Raw genomic sequence first — 27,984 nt, forward strand, 5'->3', positions numbered from 1 at the left:
GGATCTATCATTGCCCTTGACATGATGGGTTCTAAAGTGAGTTGACCACTTTCTCACTTGGCTGACCTATTAGAAAAGGACCTTCCACCTCAATCAAGACTTAGGCTGGGATTCTGCCAAAAGGATACAGATAGCGCTGACCTATATCATATTCCCTAAGCTTTCTTTTTTAGGAACGGTTGTAAAATTGAAGGTTGAACAGTGACTTGGTATGACAGAAAGGGGCTGTCATTAACTAAGCACTGGCTTTGGGGGAGTCATCTAACCAAATTGGGTTTTGGTATCCTCACTTGTGAAATGAGCTAGAGCTTGGGCTAAGATGACTTCTGGCCTTTGCACCAGCTCCAGCATTCTATGGTTCTTAGGCCCTTTGAACTAATCCACCTTGGTACCCCCACATTTCCAACATCTTATTTGGGTTTTGCCCCCCCCACTTATTTGTTGAAAAATGGCGGAAAGAAGTACAGTGAACCTAAGGGTTCACTAAATGCTCAAGCTAATGAAACTTCCTTTCCCTTAAACCCCATGAAACAACCTGTTACAACTTTTGTCTCAGTTTTGTTTTTAAGTAGAGTGATCAGTGCTTCTCCAGTAGGTAGAATGTTGACTTAGTTGTTTCCTTTAACTGTATATTTATTTTTTTCTGATTGTAATGTAATGCATTGTTTCTAAAAACCTAAACATAACTAAAATATACCTTAGCAATACAAAAGTTCCCTATATTCCAACCCCCTAGAGAAAATTCCTGAAAGCCATTTAGTATTTATTTTTCATAGTTGCTCGTTGAAAGGAACTAAACAGTACCTTTAAATTTAAATATTCATGAGATTGAACATCTTTTCACATGTTTATTTGTTATTTGTGTTTTTTCCTCCGTGAAAGTATTTTTCTTGTATTAGGCCATTTTTCTGATAGTTTGTCCATAATATTCTTATTCATTTATAAGCACGCTTTGCATAAAAAGAAATAAGCTCTTCTTCTAAATGTACAAAAAATATCTTTTCTGCTTTGTTCCTTTCAATTTCACTTTGTTGACTGGTCGGGAGGCATAAAGAAGCTTTAATAGCATAGGTAATATTCCTCCACGTCATCATGGAGGATTTGGGATTGTTCTTAGAAAGAATATTCTTCCATTACTTTCAGCATTTTTTTACTTTTCACAATTAAATTTTTGAATCCACTGAAATGTATTTGGGCATAAGAAATGAGGGCTGTTGGTTTAAAAATATAAAAAACATTTATATTTATATATATAGATATATATAAATATAAAAAACATTTGAGGTCCAATGACCTCTCAAATGCAGCACCCAACACAAACTGAAAGAATGTTTTATGTAAGGCATGGAAATGAGCGAGGTGATGCTCATTTGCTCATAGAAGAAGGCTAAAATTGGAATAGGTTTATTGGAAGAGCTGTCTGGTGAGATGAACTGCTTGATAACATGGATAAGATTACAAAAGGAAGAAAAGGTAAGTGGAGACATTTACATGAGGTAGTTCAGTATGACTGGACATGAGCTAGATTGTGAGGGGAGCCAGGCTTGAGCAGGTGGTGGGAAGCTGTGGAAAATTTTGAGCCAGGGCATGATTTGAGCAGAGCTGCCCTGTAGGAAAATTAATCCGGTAGCAGTGTGGGAGTGGATGGAAGTGGAAAGGCAGAGGATCAGTCACAAGACTAAATCTTTAGCCAGGTTGGTTTTAGGTGAAGATATGGTAGAAAAAAGTTCCCAGTTTTGGGCACTGTAAGGAAGTCCACCAAGCAGAACATATCATTGCAATGTGTTTCAAGGCAATACATCGGCTCAGGGGCAATATTCTGCTAGGTGTTGAAAGCACAACTGGAAAGATATGATCAGACAGTGAAAAATGCAATGATCAAGACACATAAGGCACCAGCCATCCGGTTGTTTTTGGGGGAAGGGAGGGTAGGGAACAGGATCTGAAAGGTAAGAGCAAGAGGAAGACATTAATGCAAGGGCTGAGGTCCTGGAGAAAGCATTAAGATGTGCACTTAGATCTGGTAGAAGCAAATGGGGAACACGGCCCAAAGTCTGACCCTGGTAAGGTTTGCCTGATGTTCCTTCACCAGGCAGTGAGCTAGAAGTCCTTAAATTAACCTCAGTTAAGGAGAGAAATGATCTCAGAGCTGGCATCGAGACTGAGCCAGCATGTTGGATCCCCTCAGGTGAAGTGCAAGTCTGAGCAGGACTGTAAGGAAAGAGGAAGATGATCACACTCAGCCAATCTGAGGGAAACAGCTTTATTGCTTCCCGTGCATTGTTTTTTGTTTTGTTTTTTTTAAGATTTATTTATTTATTTAATTTCCCCTCCTCCCCCAGTTGTCTGTTCTTGGTGTCTATTTGCTGCGTCTTGTTTCTTTGTCCGCTTCTGTTGTTGTCAGCGGCACGGGAAGTGTGGGCGGCGCCATTCCTGGGCAGGCTGCACTTTCTTTCGTGCTGGGCGGCTCTCCTCATGGGCGCACTCCTTGCGCGTGGGGCTCCCCCACGCGGGGGACACCCTTGTGTGGCGCGGCACTCCTTGCGTGCATCAGCACTGCACATGGGCCAACTCCACACGCTTCCCGTGCATTGTGATCAGGACCTTTGACTTAGCTTTCCTTGTTTGTGATTCTTGTATATTGAGGAAATTACTACATACTTGCTGAATGATGAAAGAATTGTCTTTAAATTTTCAGAAAAAACTCTTATACCCCAATTCTCATATTACTCAAATTGAATTTAACTTCCCTGTCATTTTTTATTAGAAATTACTTTATTTTTTCTTTGAAAAATAGATTTTACTTTATAAAATTTTTTTAATTTTTAATTTTAATTTTTAAAGAATCTTTAGATTACATAAATGTTACAGAAAAAAGATAGGCTATTCCAATATGCCCCACCCTTTCCCCTCCCACATTTCCCCACATTAACAACATCTTTCATTAGTGTGGTATATTTGTTACTTCCTGTCATTTTTAATAGTTTTTACTTATGTGTGTTGATAAAATTCTTTACAGTTTTCCAGCTAACCTTGATTAAAAAGCTGTTATGGGTCTAAAAGTCTCGACACATGTAATACTCTAAATTGCTTTCTGGTTCTAAACTTGGAGGCTACATCCACCGTGACATACACACAATTTAACACTTCTTCTTTCAGACATCAGGAAACCAGATCCAGTCAGAAGAACCTGAAGTTGATCTACATGATGAAATGGCTGCCACTGGTATGGCCCCAAATGGCTGGAAATCTCGCATATTTAGGAATTCAACTCGTAAAAGTCTTAGAAATTCACGAATGCATCAGAATGGCCTTGATGTGGAAAGCAATGAACTTGTAAGTTATCTTTCTCTTAAATTCTTTACTTTATAGTTTTGTTGGTGAAATTCTTGGCCTTCCAAGTATTTTGCAGGTACAGATGATTCTTACTATGAGCCGTACTTACCTTAATAAAAGGAAATTTCATATTTTAAATTTATCTGAGAGTGCATTGGAATCGATTCCAATTGAAAAGGATGCCCAGTAGAAAATGAAAAATAGATCCAAAAATGTAGTCTTTGTGTCTTGGATGCTTAATATTAAAAGGAAATATTATAATTATCTTTGAGATCCAGATAGAAATTAGGCTTGTCCAAAGTAAGATATCCTGCTATTCACATACTCTATTAAACAGGATTATGTTTGTTTGCCTATAATAGGAAAATCATCAGTTTAAGCAAATTAGGAGTTTCAGTTTCTCATTCACCTGTAAGAATCTTAGAGGTGAAAAACCCAGGGCTAGAACGATGATCCACAGTTACCATAGATTCTGGTACCTTTCACTTTGACCCTCACAATCCTGGCAAATCTTTTCCATCCTCAAGAGCACTTCATGAACTGTTTTGGCCCCTGAAGCTCCAGCCATCACATCCATGTCCCAGGCAGCAGGAAGAAACAAAGAGCTTTCCCAGAATTCCCACATAATATTTTACTTATACATTACCCATCATAACTTAATCACATGGCTCCAACTAGCTACCCAAGGCAAGGTGGAAATTGAATCTTTTTGCTATATGCATTGCCATTCTGAATTAAATTGATATTCTATTACTAAGAAATAGGGAGGAAATGGCCAAAATAGCAAAACTGTACATTCCTTGACATTTCTAACCTGAAGCTTTGGGGTATTATTAATTCAAGTTTTTAAAAAAATTATAAAAAGGGAATTCATTCTGATAAAAGGATACATTTTCTTATTTCAGGAAATGATTTTAGAATACATTTTTATGTTACTTGTTGATAAAGGCTTTTATTTTTATTCTTATGCTGGCCTGAAGAAACTGATCCTACTAAGACTCCATTGCATCTGTTTTTGTCTGTCCAGAATATTAAAATCATTTTATTTAAAAAATTACAAGTGCTTTCTTAGAGGTCTTAATCTTGGTATATTTAAAAGGAAGATGAATAACAATTGTACCACTGTGGAGGTGCATCATCATCATTAAAATGAACAATTTTCCCCTTTTTGGCTATGAAATCATCCAATTTTCATTTCCTCACTTTATTTGGAGGATTAGCCTGCTAAATCTTTAAAGTCTAGTATTTTAGAGGAACTCACAAAGAAGGAGGGGTAGCAGGTAATGCTACAATCAACGAAATTGGTATGAGTACAGTCCTAGAGAGATAAACAGTGTGTGGGAGAAATTAAGTCTGATTGGAGGGAAGACCTGTATGTCTGCATTGAAGAGCAGCAAGCTGAGGAAAGGGATCATTTAGCAGGATGGAGACTAGAGGAAATATTTTTATTAGTATTAACTAGAGCAGGGGTTCTTAACAAGGGGTCCATAAACTTGAATTGAAATTTTAAAAAAACATTATTCTTGTGGGAACGTGTTGGTGCAGTTGTGATTATTTATTAAATAATATACAGTATAGTGTGGACTTATTAATAGTAAGGGGTCTGTGGTTTTCACCTGACTGGCAAAGGGGTCCATGTAACAAAAAAGGTTCAGAACCCCTGAACTACAGGGGGAAAAAACCTAAAATATAGAGAAAACAGGTGGGTTGAAAGAAAAGGGCTGGGTAGAACCTATTCCTATGTTCTTTCTCTTTCCTAAAGACCTAACTATAATTTATTTAACAGACCATAAGGAAAAGGATTCCATAGTCACTTTTTGTATCTAGTTTAATGTTAAACTGCTTCTATAGTCAGAATAGTTTTCTTTATGCCACCTAAATCCTTCCTACTTGATCAGATATTTAGTTCAAAATTGACTGAGAATCTGATATGTGCTAGGCATTGGACTAGTTTCTAGGGATATAAAGATACAGTCCTCCCCTTTAGAAAGCTCACACACTAGAAGAGGAGACATGCAAGAAAAAAAATCACAAAACAAGCTAAGATCCAAAATAAGAGAAGTCTGCACAGGGAACAGTGGCAGAACAAAAGGGACACAATTAACTTGGTTTGGGGAATTGGGGACATTTCTCAGAGAAGGCAGCACTGGACAGGGTTCTGGGGATGAGGGGACCAGGCCCATATTCTCTGGTTAATAGTGGTATCCTGCACTTTTCAAAATATCTATCCAGTTATACATGTGTATTGTGCCATTCAATTGTGTCATTTGATCCCAACATCATCCCTATGGGAGAGACTAATCAGATCATTAGATCTGAGAAAAAGTACAGCTCAGCTCCTGTGGTGCAGCCTGTCTGCCATATTGACATACAGTTATATAAAATACAGAGCTGTGGAGTTGAATTCTGGTATATTTTACCCAGATCCTGCTACCTCTCAATCTGCTGAAGCTAGAGTTGGGCTGATCACACTATGGAGACTGCTTCTTGGGTGAACAATTCATATTCAGCTCATGCTGTGCAATCTGTGGGCACCATCACATTTTGTAATATACTGTCCCACTCTCTAGTAGTTCACTATAAAAAGGTCATTCTCTGTATCTAATTTGCAAGCTCCTTGAAAGCAGTGGCTGTATCTTTTCTGTATGTACACTCTGGTAATTTTTGTGTTTTCACCAGTTTGGCCTGATATTTATATATTCTAGAATACAGATGTGCCACCAGTGTCTTTTCTGAAGGTTCTGAAACTGAATAAAACAGAATGGCCCTACTTTGTGGTGGGAACGGTATGTGCCATTGTCAATGGGGCACTTCAGCCAGCATTTTCAGTCATATTCTCAGAGATATTAGCGGTAAGTTGGAAAACATCAGATGACCATTTGATGTGAATCACTTCATCAACTGCTTCTTGCCAGCTAGATCCACTCTGTGATTTATTCCCAAATGGGGCAAAGTAGCACCTGATTAAACGAAGCCAGAGTCCCTAATTCCCTTGTCAAGATAGCTGTGAGGGGAGTGGATGTGGCTTAAGCGGTTGAGTGTCCACTTTTCCTGGGTTCGGTTCTCAGTGTCTCCTTAAACAACAACAACAACAACAACAACAAGCAAACAAATGAAAAATCCAACTCAGGGTAGCTGATGTGGCTCAGTGGTAGAGCACCGTCTTCCCACATGCAAGGTCCCAGGTTCAATCCCCAACCCCAGTGCCTCAAAAAAAAAAAAAAAAAAAAAGCTGTGAAGGAAAAGTAATCTTTCAAATCACTCCAAGTCATAATACCAATGAAATTATAAAATGTAAAATAAGCAAAGATGATAGTCTAATCAGCAGCTCTCTTCATTTAGCTGACACTGCTATCAGGCAATGATCCCATCCTGTTTGTGGAGAGGAGCTGGTACAAGTCTCAAAGGAAGGTGGGGGAGGGGATGAAGGAAGAAAAGTTAATAGTGATTAAGAGGCAGGCTGACCTTGCCATTCAGCAGCTATGCAAAGTTGGGCAAAATGCTTTCCCTCTCTGTACTTCAGTTTCTTCATCTATAAATAGTTGTACCTATACCTCAGAGGTACGCAGAGGACTTAATACTCATGGGATTGCTGAGGAGTAAATGAGTTAGAGAGTAATTGTATAACAGTAAATATTTAAAAAGTGTTAGCCACTATCACTATTTTACAACCTTTGCAATGCCCAGAGAGCCTGAGACTAAGAAGAAAACTCATGGTATCCAATCATAAAATTCTTTGAGAGATATTATAGGATATGATCAGAAATATCTAAGGCTCCATATAACTCAGCATTTATATTGTATAATCACCCTAGACAATCTCTAACATTATTGGAAAGACTTCCTTGCTAAAGATGAATAATTATTCTCCATCATGTTGAGTTTATCATTCTTGTGACATTGGACATTGATGTACCATTAAAACCACAAGCCAACAACAACAACAAAAAGATTAGAAAGGACCCTCTAAGAAATTACAAAATAAAATCATCCCCAGAACTCCTGCCATTCAAGAGCTATGTGGGCTATATTTGGGGGACATCTCCTATATGCCAGTCAGTCCCAGCTCCAGGCCCTGGAGAGACAGCAGTAAACAAAATAACCCAAGTGCCGTCCTCGAGCTTTCTGTGGGGGCAGACACAATACACACAGCGAAACAAAAACCAAATAATTGTGTGGAGGGTTAACAAGGGATTTAAAAGGAGGGTAGGGCATGAAGTGACTGGAGACGAGGTGCTCTTTCAGATAGCATAGCCAGGGAGGCCGTGGACAGAACTGGTGGGGAGGGCTAGAGGGGTGGGAGCAGGGCAAAGAACAGTTCAGGCAGAGGGAAGAGCCAGTGCCGAAGAAGAGGAAGAAAGACGCAAATGTGCTCCCGCCCACCATCCTTACACAATGCATCAGCCACGTAAAAACCACATCCAAGCCTAGTTTTTACAATGCGATATTCAAGGCATTATTTGTGGGAGGAACAAACAAGGATCATGTAATCCAAGTGGGTATTTAAAATGTTCTTTTGTAGATTTTCGGACCAGGGGATGATGAAGTGAAACAGCAGAAGTGCAACACGATCTCATTACTTTTTTTAGGTCTGGGAATTATTTCTTTTTTCACTTTCTTCCTTCAGGTGGGTACCATGAGTTGCCCTTTTATCAAGTCTATATTCAGTTAGAGAACTTAATTAAAACCAAATGGAGCTCCAAAACCTTAGACCGAAATGCAGTGCAAATGAGATTGGCACACAGGCTATTTTAGACGACAGGTTCCTTAGGGGCAGGAACTGTGGCTTTCCTGTCTCCTAAATTATATTGTGTTACAAGTTTGCCCTTAACGAACATTCATTACCAAGAGAAAAAAGAGACTTGAGTTCCCATTATGCTCTAATTGTACTTTTCTACCGAGAGTTTATAAAAGTTTCTCTTGTCTCTTGTCTTGTGTGTTACCCAGTGAGTACCATACAAGCCTTTCAAATACAATCCATTCAGCGGCAAAATAATATTTCCAAGTCATTGCCTAGCTATGCTTCTCTCTTATCATTGCTGAAACAATGATGGAAGGAAGCCAAGATTGTTATTGAGAAATCATTGCCTTGCTAGTAGCCACTGAACGAGCTGATCCAGCCCCAAGCCCGGGTGTGTCAGGGAGTGGAACTAATTAGAGAAACGTGCTGCTGGGGCTGCAGGATCAGTGTGCCAATGGGTAAGGCTGTGATGCCCTTGTGACTCTTGAGCAAACTGCCGCCAAAGGAAAGAGGGAGATAAGGGCAGTACAGGCCTGGACAAGGGGCACCTGAGGCAGGGCCGCCTGGGCACTGACCACAGATCCTCCTGGCTTGGGAAAGAGGTCTGCCATGTGCTCCCCCAAGAGTAATACACATGCCTAAACCAACACTCACAGGTGGCCGGAGGCCTCTGCCCATCCCCAGAACCCAGAATCAGCAAGGGTTAGCCTTGCTGATCACAAATCTGAGGGCAGGTGGGACTAAGACAGGGAAACAGCTCCTGTGGAGCTTCTTGCTAGCAGACATCCTCCCTCCCCATAAATCATGCGCCGCAAGGTATTCCTGGGTAGTTTTCTTGCATCCATTTTCAACTGTTTTATTTAAAGTACTATGAGCACATTGAATATTGTAACTGAATACCAGTATCCTTCTCACTAAGATATTATTCTTGAAAGTTTAAAAAAATAAATCTATTTAGAAAGGATCAGAAGCCACGACAGAACATTTTCAAAATTCCCTTCCATCTTATGACTCTATTTCATACTAATGCCTTAAGCATACATGAATTTTAAGGTGGGACTTTGAATTCATATTTGATCCGAGACCCCTGTGATGTGAATATCTGATTATTTAACGTATGAATAATATAAAAATCAATGTGTTTACATACACTTGTGTGTGAATAGTACTGATGGTCAAAAAGGACAACAGGCTTTCTTCTTAACCAGGGCTTCACGTTTGGGAAGGCAGGAGAGATCCTCACCACAAGGCTTCGGTCAATGGCTTTTAAAGCAATGCTGAGACAGGTGTGTGCACTGGGGAATGCCTTCTGTTTCTCAGATTTCTTTCATTTGACGCCTCCTCCTGTTCTTTTTGATGTGCTATGATTCCTGTATTCCACCCATCCCCTCTTATTCCATCCCCCGCTCAGGATGTTCATGCTAGACCTGGTCAGGCTCTTGCAAATTGTCCTGGTCCTTCAGTATCCAAGGACCACTCATGGTTTCATGGGTTTTGGTTTCATTTTGGTGACTGTTTTGGCTTATTTTGCAACTATCACTATTCATGAGGATATTGTCATTTTAAGGGGCTATATCTCTCCTCTGCTCTGGCACAGACTTGAGATGCCTTTAAAGGAAACCAAGAAAAGGTGGTTGATAACATTCATGCCCCACGATTGCCCATACTAACTGTAGGTTTTCCCACATGTTGGTAATTGAGCTTTGTCTCTATGTTACTTGAGCTTTCTTTTCCCATTAATTCACTAGTTAATTCATTCAGTTATTACCTACTATGTATCAGAAGTTGTGCTGGTACCCAGAGCTATATCATGCATTTTCTGCCCCCTTGGGAAAGTCCACAGTCTAGAGCAGAATATGTGGGGAAAAGTGCAAACATGAGTTTTCTGTTTTAGAGAGGGCCTGAGAGAGGGTCAGAATATAATCCATCCAGGTGACAAGAACTGATTAAGTTACTGTTCATAAAAGGACACATAGTGTATTACATTTTGATCAAAGTCTGAGTTTACAAACTTTTTAAAGATCCTTTTAAACTGTTGTATGTAGAGAAAATGATTTCATATAAAAGAAAAAGATGCTATGGATGAGTAGCTTATAACTAAAATAGAATCTAAGATACTCTCTCTTTTGACCCTTGCAAAACAAAACAAACAAAAGCTTAGTGAGAAATCAGACTTTTTTTCTCCTGTCCAGAGGTTACAGGAAAAAGCCATGCTCAGCCCAGCTCCCCCACCTCTGAACTTTTTCCCTTTTATGAGAGTCCACACTGTTTCTGCACAGAAGTGCCTGTAGTGGAAATTGTGATGAGTGGTGGAATGGAATGTCCAAAACTGTCATAGTTTGTCAGGGCTGATATAACATATACCACACACACTGGTTAGCTTAAACAACAAGAATTTATTGGTTCACAGTTTAGATGCTCTAGGTCCAAAATTGAGGTGTCTATGGGCTATGCTTTCTCTCATAGTCTGTAGAGGCCTGATGCCTGCTTGCTGCAATCCTTGGGGTGCTTCTGCCACATGGCGATCTGCCTCTTTTCTGGTTTCTTGCTTCTGACTTCTGGCTCCTATTTTTGGCTCCTACTGACTAACTGAGTCCAAATTTCCTCTACTGATAAGGACTCCAGTCACATAGAGTAAGGTCCACCCTGATTCAGTTTAGCCCCATATATAATAAATATGATCTTTGGAGATCCTGTACACAAATGTGTTCATACCCAAACAAATGGGTTAACACCCACAGGACCAGGGTGTAGGACTTGAACATGACTTTATGGGGGACATGGTTCAATTCTCAACAGCCCACATGTCCTCAAAACCTCAGGTGAAGCTAGCAGGGAGCTCAAGTGCAGTCTGGCTGAACCCTCCTGCCTGCCCAGATCTGTGATGCAGCAGGCAGTACAGGAGCTTGGGTCCTGGTGGACTCTGAGGGTGTGTGTAGTCACCATGCTTTGTTTTCTTTACAAAGAACAAAAGAATGTCTTGTATACACCTTCTTTTTTTAAGAAAGTTCTTTATTTTTTAAAAACTTTTTCTCCCCCTCCCCCCAACCCTGCTGTTTTGCTGTCTGTATCCATTCCTTGTGTGATCTTCTGTGTCTGTTTCTTCTGTCTTCTTGTTTTCTCCTCTAGGCTTCAATAGGATTCGATCCTGGGAACCTCCAATGTGGGAGAGAGGTTCCTTGTTGCTTATACCACCTCAGCACCACCTCAGTTCTTGGTTTCTTTTGTGTCTGGCCTTGACTTTCCCCTGCAACTCTCTTTTGCTGTGTCACCATCTTGCTGCATTGCTCGCTGCACGGGCTTGCCTTTGGCAGGAGGATCCGGGAATCAAACCCAGCTCATCCCAAATGGTAGACAGAAGCCCAGTTGCTTGAGGCACATCAGTGTGGTTCAAGTGATTGAGCTTCTCTGTATATAACTTTAATGACAAAGATGCAACTTTTATGCATACAACTTAAATGGCAAGAGATATTGGAGTTTAGGTCTCCCTAAACTCCAAAATCCAAATTAAGTGTAGATATTTCCTTAGCACTGAAGCTTTGGGTCGCTTCTTTCGATTTTTTGTTTGTTATGTTTCACCTGTTTCGTTTTAATTTTGAACTAATTTAAAGGTGTATTTTGTGCCACAGGACATGAGCTGGTTTGATGATCATAAAAACAGTACTGGTGCACTTTCTACAAGACTTGCAACTGATGCTTCCCAAGTCCAAGGAGTATGTATGATTTTGAGTAAACATATGGCATAGCTGTCTCAGTTAAGATGTTTGCAGCTGGAAATAACAGAAAACCCCACTCAAACTGGCCTAAACAATAACTGGAAGGTTAGACTTCAGAGTTAATTGATCCATTGACTCAAAAGTGTCATCAGGGACCCAAATTCCTTCTGTCTCTGAGGCTCTGAGTAGCTTTCCATCCTCAGCATTGGCTTTATCCTAAGGCTCGTGGTCATAAGATGGCCACCAGTAATAATCAGAGTCACAAGCTTCATTGTTCCCATCCAGGCAGAGAAAACACAACTGTACCTCAGCTGCCAAACAAAAATCCTTCCCTCAAATCCGAATTGGGCCAACTTGAGTCACTTTCCCAATCCTGACTCAAGAGTTGTTTTTAGGGGAATGCTGGGCACTGACACCGACTGGTTTAGGTTTTGAACCCTGGAGCTGAGATCCGTGTCCCTGAAGTTCACTGCTCCCATACAAAGGAGGATGGGGAGAGTGGTGCTGGAGATATGACTGCAATCTCCATCACAACAGCCCTTGTTTTATTAGTCGTATAAAGAGTACTTAATCTTTATGTAGGCTTATGGTGGCTGGTCTCTTGGTTGGTTTCTCTCTACTGCATTTTTTTTTTTAAAGATTTATTTATTTATTTAAATCCTCCCCTCCCCCGGTTGTCTGTTCTCTGTGTCTCTTTGCTACGTCTTGTTTCTTTGTCCGCTTCTGTTGTCGTCAGTGGCATGGGAAGTGTGGGGGGCGCCATTCCTGGGCAGGCTGCACTTTCTTTCATGCTGGGCGGCTCTCCTTACGGGTGCACTCCTTGTGTGTGGGGCTCCCCTACGCGGGGGACACCCCTGCGTGGGGCGGCACTCCTTGCACGCATCAGCACTGCGCATGGGCCAGCTCCACATGGGTCAAGGAGGCCCGGGGTTTGAACCGCGGACCTCCCATGTGGTAGACGGATGCCCTAACCACTGGGCCAAGTCTGTTTCCCCATCTCTCTACTGCATTTGAAGCCAAAGGTCTTTAAAATTACCAGCATGGGAAGCGGCCCAGTGGATAGGGTGTCCTACCACATGGGAGGTTAGCAGTTCAAACCTGGGGCCTCCTTGACCGTGTGGAGGTGGCCCACACGCAGTGCTGATGCGCGCAAGGAGTGCCCTGCCATGCAGGGGTGTCCCCTGCATAGGGGAGCCCCACGCGCAAGGAGTGCGCCCTGTAAGAAGAGCCACCCAGAGTGAAAGAAAGTGCAGCCTGCCCAAGAATGGCGTCGCACACACGGAGAGCTGACACACAAGATGACGCAACAAAAAGAAACACAGATTCCCGTGCAGAAGCGGACAAAAACAAGAACACGCAGCAAATGGACACAGAGAACAGACAATGGGGGAGGGGAAGATTTAAATAAATAATCTTAAAAAAAAATTTTACCAGCATGCCATGGGGTTTGTTTCCTCTTTAAATGTTGTCTTCACGGAAAACTACGTCTGCCCCAAAGTCTATCCACAAAGTAGAACAGTTGATTAATTACTTGATTATGTAATTTTTAAAAATTCATGTGGGCAGGAGAGGTATGAAAATCAAAGCCATAACAAAAAAAATGCCTGCCAGGGCATCATGAGCTAAGAGCACCAAAGGTAAAGGCAGGTCCCTGGGTTTATTGAAATGAAAGTGAGCCAAGGCTAGGGCAGGCACAAAACACTCTCATGATTCTGACCAAGAAGCCTGGGGCTGCAGCTAATGGATATGGAGCTTAAAACACAACTGCTCTATTCTTTTTCTTTTCCAGGCCTCAGGAACGAGGTTGGCTTTAATTGCACAGAACACAGCTAACCTCGGAACCGGTATTATCATATCATTTGTCTACGGTTGGCAATTAACCCTATTGTTGTTATCAGTTGTTCCAATTATTGCTATAGCAGGAATTGTTGAAATGAACATGTTGTCTGGAAATGCGAAAAGAGATAAAAAAGAACTAGAAACTGCTGGAAAGGTAGGTCAAATAAGGCATCAGTTAGTGTAAGTATTGTTTTCAGATGTGTTTTATTTGAATTATTTTTTCATAGATGCACGTTTTAATAATGAAATGTGCTTACCACAATCATTATGAACATTGTGCAGGAAATATTTTTATGTATTAATTAATAATGGGTAGATTTTGCAAATGAAATTATTAGTACAAAGCTTTTATCCCACAGAAAGCACTTTACATGGTTATTATAAGAACTTCTGATTTTTCTAAGTGCATTTCATCCAGTTTTTCAAAGGGCATTCATATGCAATTATTAGGACAGATGTCACCCCTATTTTACAGTTGAGAGTTTAAGCCAGAGAACTAGTGAATTTTTCAAGGTAGGACACTTGCCAGTATTTAAGAGTTCTTTTCTTCTTAGCTGTGATTGCTATAATTAAGGTATGTAGTCAACAGGTAGAAGTTTATGGTTTTAATTATACTGGCAATTGGGCTAACATTCATACATTTATTTGAGTGCTTACAGTGTGTAATTATTGTGCTAAGTATTTATATGCACCAATTCATTAAATCCTCACAACAGTATCCAGCAGGTACTATTACCCCAATTTTACAAATGAGGGACCTGAGGCTAAAATAAAAGTTGAAAGTAGGGAGAGGATTGTGAGAAGATGGTAGAGTAGGAAGCTCTAGGATTCAGTAGACCACCAGAATAACTATTAAACAGGCAGGAATTATCTGAATAAACAATTTCAAAACTCTGGAGTCCAGAAGGAATACTATAGAGGATCCAGGAAAGAGCATAAAGAAAAGGTTGTAAATTACAGTAAAGACCGGTAAATTGCTCTCTCTGCACAGTGGTTACTGGTGCCTATTTCCTACTCTTGCAGCAGGCCTCAGTGGTTTCTGGCCACTAGCTAGCTCACTGGTGTCAGAAAGGGACATAATATGCCATTTCCCCAAGATCAGGAGTGTGAATAGGTTGCTCACAGATGAGGGCTTTTTTTTTTTTAATGATTCTTCTCCTGTTCTTTAATACACTTGGATGCTATTAGTCAATTAATTAATTTGGAGGTGCTGGGGATTGAACCCAGGATCTCACATATGGGAAGCAGGTGCTTAACCACTGAGCTATACTTGCTCTCTGGTCAGGACTTTTGATTAGCTACTTCAGATAGCTGGAGCCCTGCTTTGAGTGCGGTCATTATTCCAATGAGCCTCCAGGCAAATGTGGCTGAGGAGCCTTAAGACACTATGCTTCTGCAGAGCTGCAGGGAGAGATGAAGAAAGTGGATGGGTCAAGAAAGTGCAGCTTTGGAGACACCTGAAAGAAGCTGCTGGCACCCTTACTGATCCTCTCCTCAAGGCAGTTAGAGGCTGGTCTGTACCCTTATCTTGGGTCCCTGGCCTTGTTCCAGCTGTGAAACATTGACTTTGGAAACTCCTCTCTGGCATGGCACCCACCCAGAATTTGCCCTCCAAACAAAAGCAGCTTGAGACAACCAAAGGAATTGAAGAAACAATTGAGGTGTATAGACTGGGACAAAGACTTACCTGCTTTAAACAACTGCAAGATCTTGGGAATAGGCCTGTCTCCTGGAAAGTAGAGGGTGCATTAAAACTCCTATAAACAGGGAAACTCCAAAGCAGCAAGCAAGCAAAGCTCAGGACAAAACAACAGTCTGAGAAAAACAGGGAGGACCCTGCACTTTGCATTCCCCTTGGGCAGACCTTCCTGATAGGAGGGCTGACACACAAGAAAATCTCAGTCATATCACCAGCTGCTTAAAAAATCAAAAAACAGACATTAAAGAGAATAAACCCCAGAGTTAACATTCTAAAATATGAACATGTTCAGTGTGCAACAAAAGATTACAAAACAAAGAAATAGGAAATGATGGCCCATCCAAAGGAAGAGTATAAAAACCTAGAAAACACCAGTGAAGAACAACAGACAGTAGAGATACCAAAGACTTAAAAAATGATCTGAAAAATGCTCAAGGAGATGAAGGGAAATAAAGAGAAAAAACTAAAGGTTAATAGTACAACAATGAATGAGCAACATGAGAATCTTATTATAGAGATGGAAATTGTTTTTAAAGGAACCAAATGTAACTACTAGAATTGAAGACCATAATAACGGAAATGAAAAAATACCAAAATACCAAGGAGGGTTTTGAACAGCAGATTGAAGCTGGCAGAAGAAAGATAAGAAAATTGAAATGAGTCAGAATAAGAAACAGATAGAAAAATAATTTTATAAAAAGAAAACAGCCTATGGGACCTTTGAGATACCATCAAGAATACCAATACACATTATGGGAGTCGAAGAAGGAGAAGAAAGAAAGGGGCAGAAGAAACATTCAAAGAAATAATCACAGAGAACTTTCCACACTTAGCAAAAAATGTGCATATGTACTTCCAAGAAGCCCAGAGGATACCAAACAGGATAAACATGAAGAACAACATACCCCGTTATGTATTTTTTTTTAAGATTCATTTTTTATTTCATTTTTCTCCCCTTCCACTCCCCCAGTTGTCTGCTCTCTGTGTCCCTTCGCTGTATGTTCTTCTGTGTCTGCTTCTGTTCTTGTCAGCAGCACCAGGAATCTGTGTCTCTTTTTGTTGTGTCATCTTGCTGCATCAGTTCTCTGTGTGTGTGGCGCCACTTCTGGGCAGGCTGCACTTTTTTCACACTGGGCGGCTCTCCTTATGGGGCGCACTTCTTGCATACGGGGCTCCCCTACGTGGGGGACACCCTGTATGACATCGCACTCCTTGTGCACATCAGCACTGCATGTGGGCCAGCTCACCACATGGGTCAGGAGGCCCTGGGTTTGAACCCTGGACCTCCCATGTGGTAGGGGGATGCTCTATCAGTTGAGCCAAATCCGCTTCCCTCTTGTTATGTATCGATCAAACTGTTGAATGCAAAGGACAAGGACAGAGTTCTGACAGTGCAAGAGAAAAGAAATGTGTAAGGCACAAGTGAATGCCAATTAGATTAAGTTCTGATTACTCAACAGATACCATAAAGGCAAGGAGGCAGTGGGTGAAGGAAAACTACCAACTAAGAATTTTATATCTGCAGAGATTTTCTTTCAAAAACGAGGGAAGTGGAAAGCGGATTTGGCTCAATGGATAGAGTGTCTGCCTACCACATGGGAGGTCCATGGTTCAAACCCAGGGCCTCCTGACCTGTGTGATAGCTGGCCCATGTGCAGTGCTGATGTGCGTAAGAAGTGCCCTGCCATGCAGGGGTGTCCCCCGCATGGGGGAGCCCTGTGCACAAGGAATGTGCCCCTTAAGGAGAGCCGCCCAGTGCAAAAAAAGTGCAGCCTGCCCAGGAGTGGTGCTGCACACACGGAGAGCTGAGGCAGCAAGATGATGCAACAAAAAGAGATACAGATTTCTGGTGCTGCTGACAAGAATACAAGTGGACACAGAAGAACACACAGTGAATGAACACAGAGAGCAGACAACTGTGGGGGGGGGGGGTAGTGGGGAAGGGGAGAGAAATAAATTAAAAATCTTAAAAAAAAAAAAAGACTGGAGCAATTAAGACATTCCCAGATTTAAAAAAGGAAGTTCACCACCATTAAATCTGCCCTACGAACAATGCAAAAGGGAGTTCTTCAGTCTGATAGGAGACATTGCTACACAGTAGTTCAAAATGACATAAGAAATAAAGGCCTCTGGTAAAGGTACCGTTTGAGAAATTATACATGCCAGTACTATTGTACTGTATTTTTTTAAATGTAACTCCACTTCGTACTTCTTATAGATGCTAAAATACAAATGCATAAAAAGTAATGATAAATTGGTGGTTCTGGACGTACAAAGCACAGAGATATAATTAGTAACAAGTACAAGAAAAGGTGGGGGAACAGAGCGGTATAGGAAAAATGTATGTGCATGATATTGAAGTCAAGTTGGTATCAAACCAATTATGAGTATTCTATATTAACCCCATGGTAGCCCCAAGGAAAATACTTGAGAACTATAAACCAGATGGAAAAGAGAAGGCACTCAATATGATATAACACAAAAAGTCAAATAAATATAAAAGTAGTCAAGTAGTTGAAGAATTGAAGGACAACAAAGGTATACAATTTACAAAGAATAAATAGCAAAATGGCAGAAGAAAGTCAAGCACTATCAGTAGTCAATTTAAATGTAAATGGATTCAACTCTCTGTCAAAAGGCAGATATCGGCAGAATTCATAAAAATTCATGATCCAAACTATATGCTGTCGGCAAGAGATTCACCTTAAATTCAAAGAAACAAGTAGGATGAAAGTGAAAGGATGGAAAAAAATATATACCATGCAGTGGTAACCAAAAGAGAACTGGGGTAACTATAGAAATATCAGATAAAATAGAGCTTTAAGTAAAAACAATTATGATGGGCAAAGATGGTCATTATATATTGACAAAGGGGTCAGTTCCACCAGAAGATATAACAATTATAAATATATGCACTTAACAGTAGAACCCCAAAATATATGAAGCAAAACTGAAAGATTTGAAGGGAGAAAATGACACTTCTACATTAATAGTAAGAGACTTTAATATACCCTTTCAATAATGTATAGAACAGCTAGACAGAAGGTCAATAAGGAAATATAAGACTTGAACAACACTCTTAAGTCAACTAGACGTAACAGATATATATATAGAACACTTCACCTGATGACAACAGAATAAACATTCTTCTCAAGTGCACTTGGATCTTTCTCCAAGATAGACCATATACTAGGTCACAAAATAAGTCTCAATAAATTAAAAAATACTGAAATCTTACAATGTATTTTCTTTGACCACAAAGGAATGAAGCTAGAAATAAAAAAGAGAAAGAAATGGAAAATTAACAAATATATGGAAATTAAACAATGTACTCTTATACAACCAATGGGTTAAAAAGGAAATCACAAGGAAACTTAGGCAATATCTTGAGGTGAATGAAAATGATAAAATACAACATCCCAAAACTTAGAGTATACAGCAAAGGCAGTGACAAGAGGGAAACTTATAGCTCTAAATGCTTACATTAAAAAAGAAGAAAGATCTCAAATCAGAAACCTAACCTCAAAAGCGGAAGGAACTAGGGAAAAGAAGAGCAAACTAAACCCAGAGCAAACAGAGGGAAGGAAATAACAAAGATTAGAACAGAGATAAATGAAGCAGAGAATAAGAAACAATAGAATCAACAAAACCAAAAGAAGGTTCTTTGAAAAGATCAAGGAAATTGACAAACCTTTTGCTAGACTGACAAAAAAGAAAGATGAGAGAGGACATAACTAAAATCAGAAACGAAATGGGAGACATTATTACTGAACCCACTGAAATAAAAAGAACTGTAGGAGGATATTATGAATAATTGTATGGCAGCAAATTAGATAAACTAGATAAAATGGACAAATTCTTATAAACACACAAATTACACTGACTCAAGAAGAAATAGAAGATTTCAGCAAACAAATTACTTGTAAAGAGACTGAAAGTTTTGTAATTAAAAAATCTCCCAACAAAGAACAGCTCAGGATCAGATGGGTTCATGGGGACATTTTACAAATCATTACAAGAAGAATTGACTCCAATCCTGCTCAATTTCTTCCAAATAATTGAAGACGAGGAATAGGAGGGAACACTCCCTAATTCTTTCCATGAAGCCATCACCACCCTCATACCAAAGCCAGATAATGATACTACAGTCCTCAACAAATAGTAGGAAACCAAATCCAACAGCACATTAAAAGAATTATACACCACAATCAAGTGGGATTTATCCCCAGGTATACAAGGGTGTTCTATATAAGAAAATCAATTAATGTAATACACTACATTAACAAAATGAAGAAAAAAAATGTACGTGGATTGTCTACTGATGCAGAAAAGGCATTTGACAAAAACCAGCACCCTTTCTTGATTCGAAACATAACAAAACAAAAAACTGAGAAAACTAGCAGTAAAAGGAAACTTCCTCAACATGATAAAGGGCATATAGGGGGAAGTGGATGTGGCTAAACTGATAGAGCGACTGTCTACCATATGGAGGGTCCAGGGTTCGATCCCCAGGGCCTCCTGCTCCATGTGGTAAGCTGGCCCACGTGCAGCGCTGCTGTGCACAAGGAGTACTGTGCTATGCAGGGGCGCCCCCATGTAGGGGTGCCCCACATGCAAGGAGTACGTCCAGCAAAGAGAGCTGCCTCGCGTGAAAAAAGCTCAGACTGCCCAGGAGTGGTGCTGCACAAACAGAGAGCTGACGCAGCAAGATGACACAACAAAAAAGAGACTCTGTTTGCCAGTGCCACTGGATAATGCAAATGATGCAGAAGAACACACAATGAGTGGACACAGAGAGTGGACAACAGGGGTTGGGAAGGGGAGAGAAATAAGTCTTTAAAAAAAAATAAAATAAAATAAAGGGCATATAGGAAAAACCTAGAGCTAACGTCATTATTTAATGGTGAAAGACTGAATGCTTTTCCTCTAGGATCAGGAACAAGACAAGGATGCCCATAGTCACCATTGTTATTCAACATTGTATTGCAAGTTCTAGCCAGAGCAGTTAGGTGAGATAAAGAAACAAAAGGTATCCAAATAGTAAAGGAAGAAGTAAAACTTTCATTATTTGTGGATAACATGATCTTATATAGAGTAAAATTCCAAAAAATCTATAGAAAAGCACCTAGAGCTAATAAATGAATTCAGCAAAATGGCAGGGTACAAAAGCAACACCCAAAAATCAGTTTTTTTCTATATACAATCAATGAACAATCAGAAGAAGAAATCAGGAAAAAATTCCATTTACAATAGCAACTAAAGGAATCAATTATCTAGGAATAAATCTAAACAAGGGTGTAAAGGACTTGTAGGCAGAAAACTACAGAATACTGATAAAAGAAATCAAAGAATACCTAAATAAATGGAAGACCATTCTGTGTTCATGGATTGAAAAACTAAATATTAAGATGTCACTTCTACCCAAAGCCGTTTACAGATTCAATGACATCCCACTCAAAATTCCAATAACCATGTTTGTACAAATGGAAAAGCTAACCATCAAATTTATATGGAACGGAATGAAGTTGCAGGGCTCACACTTCTTGATCTTAAAACTTATTACAATGCTCATTAATCAAAACAGCATGGTACTGGCACAAGGACAGATATATAGACCAATGGAATTGAAATGAGAGCTCAAAAATCAACCCTCATATGTATGGCCACCTGGTTTTTGACAAGAGTGCCAAGTCCACTCAATTGGGAGAGAATAGTATCTTCAAAAAATGGTGATGGGCGGGAAGCGGACTTGCCCCAGTAGATAGGGTGTCCGTCTACCACATGGGAGGTCTGCGGTTCAAACACTGGGCCTCCTTAACCTGTGTGGAGCTGGCTCACGTGCAGTGCTGATGCACGCAAGCAGTGTCGTGCCACGCAGGGGTGTCCCCATGTAAGGGAGCCCCACGTGCAAAGAGTGTGTCCCGTAAGGAGAGCCGCCCAGCGTGAAAGAAAGTGCAGCCTGCCCAGGAATGGCACCGCACAAAGAGAGCTGACACAACAAGATGATGCAACAAAAAGAAACACAGATTCCCGTGCCGCTGACAGCAACAGAAGCAGACAAAGAAGAACATGCAGCAAAGGACACAGAGAACACACAACTGGGGCGGGGGGAAGGGGAGAGAAATTATTAAAAAAATGGTGATGGGAAAACTGGATCTCCATTTGCAAAAGTTGAAGAAGGACCCATACTTCACACCTTATACAAAAATCAACTAAAAATGGATCACATTTTAAATATAAGAATCAGAACTGTCAAATTCCTAGAAGAAAATTTCAAGGAGCATTTTCAGGACCTTGTATTAGGCAATGGTTTCTTAGACTTTATATCTAAAGCACAAGCAACAAACGAAAAACAAATAGATAAATGAACCTCATCAAAATAAAACTTTTCTGCCTCAAAAGACTTTATCATGAAAGTAAACAACCACCTACACAATGGGAGAAAATATTTGGAATCTACATATTGGGTAAGGTTTAATATCCAGAATATATAAAGAAATCTTTCAACTTAACAACAAAAAGACAAACAACACAATTGGAACCCCTTTACTTTACACATTTCAGAAGAAAAAATTAGATAGAATGAAAATAAATTTTTCTTAAGCTAGTAACATGAAAAAATATCTTGCATCTAGTTAAGATAAAGGAGTCAACTCTATTAAAAATGGTGAACAACACTAAAAATTGTCAGAAGTTTGGTAGGAATAGGACAGTGGGAATTGAGCAGTATGGCAAACAAAACAAGCAAACAAAACAAAAACCCTGAGTTATTGTCTTGGCCTTGTTACTCAGTGAGTGATTCTGGGGAAGATCCTCAACTTCTCTGGTCCTCACTTCTCACTTTTCTGAAATGAGAAATTGTGCCAGATAATGTTCTCCATTCATTTAAGCATCAAAGAATGAATAATTCAGACTGATCAGTTTAAGATTATTTTAGTAGATACTCTAATATGAGAGACTGAATATTTTAAATGTTAATTATCAGCAATTCAATCCATAGCTTAATTTTGTTTACTCAGTCAACTTTTGAGAGAATAAGTTTTAGAAAGAAGATCCTGGGAAACCCCATTTTAGTTTCCTAGGCTGCTTAAAGCAGATACCATGAATGGTTCATCTTAAACAATGGGAATTTATTTCCTTATGGTTAGAGTACTGGAAAATGTTTGAATCAAGGCAATGCTGTCTTCCCAAAGACTGGCTGCCAGTGATCCTTGGCTGCTCTGCCACATGGCAAGGCACATGGCAGCATCTGCTGGTCTCTCCCCTCTCTTTAGGATTTTGTTGATTTCAGATTCTTCCGTGGCTTTCTTTCTCTCCCTCTCTCTCTCTTTTTTTTCATTCTGTTTACAAAAGACTCCAGTAAAAGGATTTAGACCCATTCTGATTGAGGTGGGTCACACCTTAACAGAAGTAGCCTACTTACAATGGATCCACACCCATAGGAATGGATTAAAGAACCACCATATATCCAAAGTGACTGTTTTATTTATTTATTTATCCCACCTCCACCCCCCACCTCCATTGTCTTTATGCTCACTGTCTGCTCTCTGTGTCCATTCACTATGTGTTCTTCTGTGTCTGCTTGTCTTCTCTTTACGTGACACCAGGAACTGATTCTGGGTCCCTCCAGAGTGGGAGAAGAGGCACTCAATCTCTTGCACCACCTCAGCTCCCTGGTCTGCTGCATCTCTTATTGTCTCTCCTCTGTGTCTCTTTTTGTTGCATCATCTTCCTGTGTCAGCTGTTCACATGGGCTCTCTGCTCAGGCCAGCTTGCTGCACAGGCCAGCTTGCCTTCACCAGAAGGCCCCGGAAATCAAACCCAGAGCCTCCTATATGTTAGGTGGGAAACCAGTCGCTTGAGCCACAGCCTCTTCCCCCAAATAACTGATCAAAAAGAAAAACTCCCATTTACCTGGGTGCACATTAACCATGGTTAAAGTACATCAGGGACTCAGATTATGGCCCCATTCCCATTTTCCCAAAAGGACTTAGTAATGAAGGTATTGACTGCTGGGCAGTAGGCTAAGGAGGCTGTGTAGTATCCATCCTGCCTCAGGCCCTGCCTAATTACTGAGATTAGGGATCTACTGCACCAGGGTTAATTTGACAAAGCAGCTAATCTCTCACCAGAAAATCAATAGTTGACTGTAAAGTTATTAATAAATAGTTTGTGTGTAAATTACAAAAGAGGGGAAGCAGAATAGGATATATTAAGAACATGGATTTGGCATCAAACGAATGGAATCCTCAGTCTTCTACTTACTAACTCTAGTGCTTTGGGAAAGTCATTTAACCTTTCCAAGCCTCAATTCCCTCATCTGAAAAAGTAATAATCATCTTATGTATGTCACAGGGTTGTTGTGAGGTTAAATGAGACCATGTCAGTAAATGAAGTAATACCTGGCACATAGTAAAAGCTCAATAAGTATTCTCTACTCTGGCTCTTATTACCGTCTGCCAGGTTTTCACTTATAGTGAGGATATAAGGCTATTCAGCATAAAGTATCAAGTATCTTGGTTTTGCCTGGTTATATAAGCTGAGGACTGAGCCTCTCATAGCTGATAAAGAAAACCTAAAATAAAAAATTTATGCTTCCTGCACTAATGGTTTAGATGACTCAAATGCTGAACTATGATTTAGGATAAATAGCTAAGTCACAAACTATTTACATCAACTGTTGGTTGTAAAAATCAGCAAGCCGCTCTGTCCAGTTTGGGTAAAGGAGAGCTGATATAAGGACATGCAGAAGAGCAGGAAATGCAGCCAGGTCTGGGTGAAATAGAAAGTCACCCAGCAGCATCTCTCTTAGAGCCACAAGCTCTATAGTTTTACAGTCTCTCTGCATATCTGCTTCATTTTTTAACTATTATATATCCAGACCAGTTCCCTACTCTTACCACTGTGGCACCCGAGTGTGAATCCACAGGACCTCCCAGTTCAAGCATATACCTCTATGCCCAGGAAAGTGAATTTGATTGGCTGAGCCTCAGTCGCTGGTTTAATTAGTTAAGACTAGGTGTGAGGTTATGCTGTTCTTGGGATCTCCTTCCCAATTGTGGGTGGACAATTTCTCTAAGAAGGGGTGTTATCAGGGAGGAAATGATTGGCATCTCAAAAAGACCTTTGGAAATCACTTAGCCTAATCCTCTCTTCCTGGATCCCACCCTATGAAGAAAGCAAGGCCCCGAAGGGGTTGTGACTTAGGCCAGTCACATGACTGCCAGCTGGCAAGGCTGGGGATAGAATCAGGCCCCTGGTACCCAGGCCACTGTTCTTGTCCTAAGTTGGTCAGCCTCCCCAGGTGACCAGGCATATGAGGAATTGCCTATCATACATAGCACCACCAGAAGTGCTTTTAAGATTGCCAGTTTTGTTCTAGAGCTGATCTTGAAGAACACAGTATGCCTTTTGCTTTCCAAATTGGAGGAACTTGAAACCTGTCAACATAACCTTCAGGATTCCTTTGATACCACCCTAAAGCCTTTATTTTTCATTATTTCAGAAGTAAAAAGCCTCACTTCTAATGATGGGCTTTTCTATGTTACAGATTGCAACAGAGGCGATAGAAAATATTAGGACAGTTATGTCCTTGACCCAGGAAAGAAAATTTGAATCAATGTATGTTGAAAAACTGTATGGGCCTTACAGGTAATAAACATATAATTGTTAATAAGAACCTAGTGCTTTCCTAAGGCTGGATTATTGCCCCCAAAAGATAATAAAAATTCTACTGTTCCAAACAATGATATGACTATAAGGATGACATTCTGTCAACAGTCATCTCACTGACAGTAAGTGATTGATGCATCTGGGCTACAGGATTGGATTTTTACTGTTCTCTTGCAAAAGCAGTAAGATTGAGTCTCCAAGAGCTCAAAGGCACAGAGAACTATACAATATTTGATTGCCAGTGCAAGCAATACCAATAACCCATCTGGGTGATTAGGGCAAGCATTCTTTTAGAGAATTGCTCAAATGCTTATTTTTTGGACTGTGTAGAAAGAACCAAAGATGAGACATGATACCCTTATTTGTTGAAAGTATTTCATTTGCTCTGGAAGAGGACCAGATCCAAACCACTCTAAATAAAAAGACTTATAGCCTGTTTCACTTGTTTACAGTTGAGCAATTCAAGATATTCCGGGTGGCACTATTTACTATTTATTTCCATTATGGCCTGTTTTTATAAATTAATATATTTTAACATCAACAAAATTGAACACAACTTAGATTACTAAAATTTGTAGACTTGAACAGTAGTTTTGAACACTTACAAATTTGAACAGGGATCCTTGAAATTCTCAATTTTTTCCATCTCCTCTGTTAATGTATAATTGCTATTATACTAAGGAGCATATAGCTACATTACTTCTGTCCATTTGCTGTTTAACATATAAATATACATGGGCCATTACCTTTAACTTTATGGCTTATTTTGAACTTCAAAGATTAAGGGAGAATATAAAGCTGAAGCTAATTATTAATTTAGTTATAAGTTAAAGATCAATAGCATTGTAAGTTTTTTGGTAATGTTAAATATTGTAACACCATGCTCATAGCACATAAATTAAACTATTCAAATTGGTAATACTTTGAATTTTCTCTCTTGCTAAACGTCTTCCTTCTAATCTGAGAACAAATAAGGATTCTTTTGGAGAATTTAGAAATCTGATAAAAGTACAGCATGAGGTCTAATTAGAAATGATGCAAAACAAACTGAATACGAGTGCAATGGGATCTAGCTCACAGAAGAATTTCTGGAGTGTGTCTCTATAAACCTCAGGGACCTTATTCATTGTGAATCTGAAAGATGAATTTTGATAATGAGATTATAACTGCTTACAAGAAATTAGATGATAGTATTACAGAAATCACATCTTGCAGACAATTTAAACTATAGTTGTGCTTTTGACATCCTAGGTATTTTTTTTATACAACCATGTTTACATCACAAGGGTTTCACATCTGAGTTATCAGATATTACAGAGTAATAATAATAGCAACTATCTCTTGAGCAATTGCTTGGTCAAAAGGCAATATGCTAGATGTATATATAGTTTTATTTAATTTTCAAAACAATTCTGCACTATACTGATTATCCCTATTGTATGAGTCAAAAAATTGATGCTTATAGCGGTTCAGTCACTAACTGGAGGCCAGAATTCAAACCTGGGACTGCCAGACTTAGAAGCCACGCTCTCCCCATTACACAGTGCTAAGGGAGGTCAAAGAGATTATATGAATATATTCATTTGCTTTTCAGGAATTCTGTGCGGAAGGCACACATCTATGGAATTACTTTTAGTATTTCACAAGCATTTATGTATTTTTCCTATGCCGGTTGTTTCCGATTTGGGGCCTATCTCATAGTGAATGGACATATGCGCTTCAGAGATGTTATTCTGTGAGTAGTTTTTAAAATATTAAGATTATTGTATAACAGCATTTCAACAGATATATGCAAAAGTTTGGAGTAGGAAAAATATGTCTCATTTATCAAAAGATGAAGTCAAGGAATTGTATTTACCACAGTACTCAACCTGGCAGACACAGAAATCTGATCTTGTTAACACTTCAAGGGCAGTGTAATCATATGAGTGGACTAAAATTAACCAAGCTATGAAAACGATCATAAACAAGAATTTTAATTATATGTACAACTCAAGTCAGGCTAGCAAATTTTCTCATTGTAGAATGTAAGCAGAAATAATTAGAAGGTTGCTGGTAAGCATGGACTCAAAACAAAGGGTTAGTTTGTTATTTCTCTACAACCAAAAGAGGGCACTGGCAATGGGGTGAGAATGCTTGAAGTTTGGCAAAGGTCCTCTCTCTTCACCAGGGCTGCAACATTTGCCTCCTTGCCTCTCCTTTTTTCTTGGTTTCTAAGGCTAACCAATCGTCTTTCTGATTGATGCATTCTTCTTTCTAAAATACGCTAAGTACATGCATTTAGGTTGCAGTCTAGTCTTGTAAAAGGGAAGCCACTCTTTAAAATCATTTGGCTTATTTCTGCTCTGAAGGATTGATTTTAAAGCAGTGGTGAATGGCCTTTTTCACAGGATCAAGACAAGAAAAGTGAAACCTCTTGTTTTTTCACTTTTATCTAAAATTTAAAAAGCTTCGAGATCCATGGACATAGTGTATATACACCCTTTTTATAAATGAGGATCTCAAGAGGAAACAGATGGCACTGCAAAGAGGGAAACTGAGGAAAATTTGCTAAAGGGTCTATTAACAAAGGCTTTTCCCTTGTCAGTTAAAGCCAACTGATAAGTCAAGGGATAAAGCAGTACCAGGGGAGCTGTTAACAGACCAGCAGCATCCAGCTAGGAGCTGCTACTCCTCAAAGACTAAAGGACAAGAGCAGGGAAAGATTTTCAGAACCCAACATAGGGACCTTATGTGCACTCTGATGGAGAAATAGCAAAGACCATGGCAACCTGGTAAGACAGAAGCCAAAGAAACAAATACCCTGGTCTTCAACCCTCTGATCCTCGGCTGTGCCTTCCACTGACCAAACCCATTAGAAACCAGAGGACAAGAAAGAATTTTGATGTAGTTCATGAAGTCAGCCTCATAGGGACAGAGTAGGGTGGTACAAAGTGAAGATGGGTAGTGAGTAGAAAGTGGTTTTGTAGGGACAAATGGAA

General features: G+C 39.8%; 1 protein-coding gene across 3 annotated transcripts in view; it reads left to right on the forward strand.

The window, feature by feature from the left end:
* Positions 1-27,984, forward strand: part of ABCB4 (ATP binding cassette subfamily B member 4) — a 101,290-nt gene that overhangs the window by 59,522 nt on the left and 13,784 nt on the right. For 2 of the 3 annotated variants that reach the window (XR_009185839.2, XM_004478096.5), the window contains exons 16-23: positions 3,160-3,336; positions 6,042-6,188; positions 7,859-7,963; positions 9,286-9,363; positions 11,707-11,790; positions 13,583-13,786; positions 24,882-24,982; positions 26,598-26,738. Coding sequence is in view for 2 of the 3 variants with exons in the window: in XM_004478096.5 (XP_004478153.1) it covers positions 3,160-3,336; positions 6,042-6,188; positions 7,859-7,963; positions 9,286-9,363; positions 11,707-11,790; positions 13,583-13,786; positions 24,882-24,982; positions 26,598-26,738 (1,037 nt within the window). In the remaining variant the exon portion in view is untranslated. The remainder of the gene's footprint in view (positions 1-3,159; positions 3,337-6,041; positions 6,189-7,858; positions 7,964-9,285; positions 9,364-11,706; positions 11,791-13,582; positions 13,787-24,881; positions 24,983-26,597; positions 26,739-27,984) is intronic. The other variant, XM_071215185.1, reaches the window with a different exon arrangement.

This window comes from Dasypus novemcinctus, chromosome 5 (genome assembly GCF_030445035.2).
Source record: "Dasypus novemcinctus isolate mDasNov1 chromosome 5, mDasNov1.1.hap2, whole genome shotgun sequence".
Taxonomy (NCBI): domain Eukaryota; kingdom Metazoa; phylum Chordata; class Mammalia; order Cingulata; family Dasypodidae; genus Dasypus; species Dasypus novemcinctus.